Source organism: Sinohyriopsis cumingii, chromosome 5, assembly GCF_028554795.1.
Source record: "Sinohyriopsis cumingii isolate HCF-2022 chromosome 5, ASM2855479v2, whole genome shotgun sequence".
In the NCBI taxonomy this organism is placed as follows: domain Eukaryota; kingdom Metazoa; phylum Mollusca; class Bivalvia; order Unionida; family Unionidae; genus Sinohyriopsis; species Sinohyriopsis cumingii.
Genome location: NC_142965.1, coordinates 55,841,909 through 55,847,908, shown reverse-complemented (window position 1 = coordinate 55,847,908; position 6,000 = coordinate 55,841,909). Strand labels below are relative to the sequence as shown.

At 34.8% G+C, this 6,000-nt stretch overlaps 1 protein-coding gene across 5 annotated transcripts in view; it reads right to left on the bottom strand.

The window, feature by feature from the left end:
* Positions 1-748: 748 nt before the first annotated feature.
* LOC149799218 (uncharacterized) overlaps positions 749-6,000 on the bottom strand; it is a 65,098-nt gene continuing 59,846 nt past the window's right edge. For all 5 annotated transcript variants that reach the window (XM_089958489.1, XM_089958490.1, XM_089958493.1 and 2 more), the window contains exons 15-17: positions 5,580-5,701; positions 4,990-5,173; positions 749-4,647 (exon numbers count right to left, since the gene is read on the bottom strand). In XM_089958489.1, the coding sequence (XP_089814615.1) occupies positions 3,790-4,647; positions 4,990-5,173; positions 5,580-5,701 (1,164 nt within the window). In that variant the 3' untranslated portion in view covers positions 749-3,789. The remainder of the gene's footprint in view (positions 4,648-4,989; positions 5,174-5,579; positions 5,702-6,000) is intronic.

Below are 6,000 nucleotides of genomic sequence, written 5' to 3'. Positions count from 1 at the left end.
GGTTAAATCAGTGATCTTTCAGTTTAAATATATGCTGTCAGGTTAAATCAGTGACTTTCAGTTTAAACATACGATACCAGGTCAAATTAGTGACCTTTCAATTTCACTGGACTGGAGTTCCGCTTGATGTAAAAATCAAACTCGTGGATCTCAAGTCGGAATGCCCGGAATGGTGATGTCTTGTCAATGAATCTCGTTCATTAAATGTATCCGTTAAATTCTTAGTTTTAGTCCAGTTTATATTAACAGAAATAGAACTGCCCTTTATACTTGCAGGCGCGGTGTGTCATTTCCTAGCGATGCATGTGTGACATCGCCCAATACAATCTTTAGGCCAGATTTGACCCACCTCCTAAAAAGGAACTACATATATCAATTTCTATTTCAATAGCTACCATCAGCATAAAAGTCGCATCGGTACAGTTTTATTAGTCGAAGTGCCCCCTCACCCCCCTCTCTCTATCTCTCTCTCTCTCTCTCTCTCTCTCTCTCAGAGAGACTCTTAGTACTAATTCATTATTTTCATTATTATGTCTTTAGAGCTGTCAGTCAAATGCGAATTAAATTTCGATTGCAAAACAAACAGAATTATTTGACCCAAGAAGTAGATGGATAGAACCAACTGCTATGAATATTGAAAACACGCTAAAACAAAAAAAAACATTTTCAATCTATGGGTGGAAACCTTCATTTGATTTTTCTAGCATATAATAAACAGAGTGAAAATAAAGGACAGAAAGGCAAAGACTGTTGTCTGGTACATTCATTTAATATTGATAGCAAAAACATGTTTTAATTATATGTTGATCTGATTGATCACAACAAGTTTACAAAAGTACAAAAACTCTTTGTTCCCGGTCCATCATCAAACGATTTTCTAAAATGTTTTAACAACTTGTACACAAAAACATTCTTCAAATCTACTACATATTTTAATCATATAAGCGAAGGGGATGACTCTTTCTTGCACACATTACCAGACACTAGATGCAATACAGATAGACAACAAAAAATAAAAGCAAACATTCTGACTGCTAAAATGATGCTCGGCTTGAAATAATATATGCACAGTGTGTTAAGCAACAGCAAGCAACACAAGTATTATGTCAACATGCCAAATATAAGTATACATACACATGATAACTACCAAACATTTAGGTCTTATATGAAAACTAAAATTTGGTTGACCGTATAAAATCATACAAACGAGAAGGATAGATTACAGTAAGAAAATCAGGTTCTTCTCATCACTTAAACAGTTTATGTGTATAAACTGTTTGAGACATACAAGTTGTCCACCAAAACAATGGAATAATACTAATAATACTTCAAATACATTAATAGATGATGTTTCAGTTCCACCCGATGATGATAATGCTGAGTCAGACATTAAATCTAAACGTCTGATCCAGAGGAAGGAACTTTCCATTCCATCGAAAATTCGAAAGTAATTATCTCACATTCTTGAACAAAAATTGAGCATCAATGTCAAAATGAAGGACTAAAATACTGATGCACCTCTTAAACAAAACCGTTGGAACTTTCGTCGTCTTAAGACGAAGCATAAAACTAAGGATTATGCTGAACGACTATGCGCAAACTTAGAATGACGTTCAAATAAATATATGCATTCAAACAACAGCGGCGACGTTCATTGTAATGGAAATAATCAAACTACTTGAGCAATGATATAGACGTTAACAGATAAAACAAATAACTTCTCTTATCACTAAAGAGACAGACCACAAATATGGTGACATGGTCATCGCTTCAGTTCTAATCTAGACTTGATTTTCAATTCAAAACTAATATTGAAAACATGAATTTTCAGAATTTACAAATTGCATCAAGTGAACATGTACTTGTAGTTAGGACAATCAGAGCAATATGTACCTGTAGTTAGGACAATCAGAGCAATATGTACCTGTAGTTAGGACAATCATTGCAATTTTTCTGCTTGCGCGACAATTGCTTAAACAGCTGCGTGTTTATGAGTGTACATTATTAACAACCAACATTTCTCATGATTATAATGGACGAATCTTCAAATAGAAATCATGTTCGTTTTCTAGGGTTTGTGTGCAGTATGATTGTAGTTGAATATCATTTGATGAAAGATAACAATCACATGGCCAAAAATTGAGTTATTTTACATCCTTACATTGCACAAGAAGACACGATGATACACTTGTAGAAATGTTAGATTGCTACATATTGTATCATTTAAAATTACTCTTTAAGGCATTCATATACGGTCGCTAAAACCTATTGGGCTGCCATCAGTCAGTTAAACTATTTGGCGGTCATCATTCGATTAAAATACAAACCGTTTAGAGTAAAGGAATGCTTATTTTGACGAAAGAATAATTGACAGCAGGCAACAATGTTTACTATTAACACTCTCTAGCAATGCTTTAACTTTATGAGTCAATATTATCCAATCAAATTTAGACAAATTGCAAATGTAAATATATTTTCCATTAACATTTCACTTACAGGATCGACAAATAAATATCAAGCATTAATGAATAATGTTATAGTCAATTCTCATTTGTTTCTTCGAGTACGTGTAAACATTGTGTAGAAATTTCATAATAATATTGAATACGTGTATGCTCAATGTGCTGCAGCAATTTTGAGTTGTACTAATTTTGTACTTAATGACAAACGTATTTTCATTCTCCCACCTGTTTATTATTCATAGGATATTTCCATTTAACAGTGACAATATACATATATTATACAACGGAATTGGTATGTTGTTACGGTGCACCTAAATACTGACGTTGGAAATTCAGTGAAAAATGTGCATTATAATTTTAGAGATTCAATTAAGTGCAAAACTAATCATATAATCATCACGATTCATCAACTTGATTTTGCAAATGCATACACGAGCTTTTGTATTGTTTGTTCACTCCCATTTCTTTTAAGTCTTTTTACTCACGTATGTGCAAGTCAACATTTATAGACTATATTTAAGAATATACGGATTTAGAGCTGAAGTAACAATTTTATTGGACATGGTATTTGAGACAAATATTAATGCATATTTTTCAATCGTATATATTTGTTGGATTTAACATTTGTTTCATGCATTTTTGTTTCATAGAAATTTTCAACATGGATAAAGAAAACGTATTATCAGAGAACTAATTACGATATAACGGAGAACTTATTACAGAAACGTTAGTGTCATATAATGCATTCTACAGTTACTGACTCGCTTAGACTTACAAGGTGCACAAAACTAGTTCACCAGGAAGAGCAGTAAAAAAAACATGCGAAGGAGAGTCCAGTACAGCTCATACCGATTACCAATCATGGTACTAATACCCACATGAAAATAACGACCAGTTATTCAAATGATTTCCATTTCAACCGTCACCTGCAAAATATTATACTTCTAACTGAAAATGACATTTATTTATATCTCCAATTAAAATGCTCTGTCGCGTTGTCAAGACTTGTAGCTATCGTTTATTAAACTGTGTAGTATTTGTTTCGCAAATAGCAGGGATAGTTTTCTTGGAACGTGCTGAAAGGTAATTTAACAATATTACAAGCATATGATTTTCTTTAATTTTGCTCTTACATCAGTTATCGGTATTGACAAAATATCTCAGTTCTAAATCAGTCATTATAATGCCAAAATATAACCAGGTTTCTCTCCCCCATTAATATATGTTCTGGTTGTAATATGTCCAAAAAAATGCAACACACACACTTCGTAAAGACAAGAGCCCACAAAAAGACTAAAGTATAATTGTATCAAACTGAATGCTCTATTTAGCTTTCAGAATTAGCTTTGAATGCTCTTGAAGCTTTAACAGCTTTCATTATCTTTGATCTAACATTTGCGAGTTTTTCTATGACGATTTTGTTCTCTGGATCAATATCCAGAACAGATGGATCCTTTATTACCCTAGCTTTGATCAAACCCTTCATGATGGCTTCAGAAACGTGAATCTTTTCTCCTGTAACATTGTTGACGTAACATCCCGTATCTTTGTCCAGCAACCCAAGTTGCACTGCATCTTGGAAGGTTACTTTTCGTTTTCGTCTTTGATCCACCACCCCACTCACTGCATACGACTTCGTTACTTCGCTTTTAGAATCCTTCTGATCACCATGGAAGGAAGCTTTTATCAAGCCACTATGGATGGCATCTAAAACCGGGATTTCTTCACCGGTTTCGGACTTGTATATTTGATTATGAGGATCAAATATTCCTTTATCCGCTGCTTCACGTATCGTCAGTTCTTCGTCAGTAACAGGATCAATAATTGCCTCAATAGTGTAAGGCCGCGTTTCTCTAGTTGTCTTCACCGTAATAATACCATATGACTTCTTCTCTTCCTTGATCTTTTTCTGTGACGTGATTTCTACTTTAATCTTCCCCAGATTTAAAGCCTCGGGAATGGTCATGCTTTTTCCAGTGGAAGGGTTAGTATACAGACCGGCTGCCTGATCCAAGACTCCCATCATTATGGCCTCCTGCAGCGAAAGGAGCTTGTTGTCTCGTGGGTCTTTCACTCCAGTGATAATGTAAGTGTGTTGCACTTCTTCAACACATGAAGTGACTTGCTCAGTTTCTGTTTCTTCTGTTTCTGTGTAATGCGTTACTTCCCCAGAGATGGACTCTTGCTGTGTAAAGAAAGCACGTGGCATTTACCTTTCTGCTCTAATACCTTATATATGTGTGTGTGTGTGTGTGTGTGTGTGTGTGTGTGTGTGTGTGTGTGTGTACAATGCACTAAATCGTGAATTGTTGCGAACATAATAGAAACGTTGCAAATCTTTTACAATAACAAAACTTGTACGGATATTTTTTGTTTCGATTGTAATTTAGTATTTTACAAATGATCAAAGAACAAAGTCGTTTTGCTTTATTTGGACATGACCCTTTAACCGATTTCATTGACTTCATCCATTGAAACATAACAATATTAAGTGAGATGTATACATGGATATAAAAAGCAATCAAACCTTTTCTAGCTTTGTTTTCGTTGCCTCTACCGTGGCTGTCTCCGTCTTTATAATTTTGGTTTCATCTCGCCCTTCCTCAGCCACTTCTGGTAACCCTCCGAGCCTTTCTTTTGACGTTTCATAGATAAGAACTGAGCCATCTGCTGTCCTGTCGCCGCCTAGCTGAAGAGTTGAGTCCCAGAATCTGAAATAGAAAAGCGGAAATAGGTAAATACTATTCATGTCATGTAAACTTACGAATGGGCGACCTATCAATTATATAACTTACTGTGAACTGGTCTCAGGCCTGATTTCACTACTTTAAAATATCCAAGTCAGTACCAATCACACACAAAGTCAGTACCAAATCTCCGAGTCAGTATCAATCGTTTGGTCAACAAAACTTTTCATCGGAAGTATGACTACAAAATTATTTTATCTGTAGAGCAAATCATTATGTTCGTATGATATGAAAATGAAATATTTTTCTGCATTAGGATGACTTCTGAAAGAAGTACGTTGCAGCTCCCAAAGAATGTATATCTCACTTCACGTGTCTCTACTGGTTTGAGTAATGTTAAAGCTATATGCTTAATTGTTTATATTCTCACCTCACGAAATGTGCTGTAGTAACAAATCTTAGTTGGTCCCATTTGTCACATACTAAAAGATACTTTGGCTGCCTAATGAGCTCCACTGTTGCTTTGTGAGTCTCCCAGTAAGTCCAAAACTCCTAAACAGAAGACAAATTAAAATGCACAGATCAGTCATTCCAGCAAGAACATGCTGTTTCCAACGAGTACAATGTGAAAAGTGAAGTACTTAATGTTAAGATTACGATACCGTTTGAAGTTTCTACGGCATGTCTTTCTACTGAATCTAATTTTTTATATGTGTGGCAAATGTGTACCAGACATTTCTCTATAAAATATTTAATTAACGATATAATCCCAATGCTACTATCTTGCTAAAATTCACATCTCAAAACTTCAAACCACGTTTTTCCAGGTATTCAAAATAAGATTCCCGTAC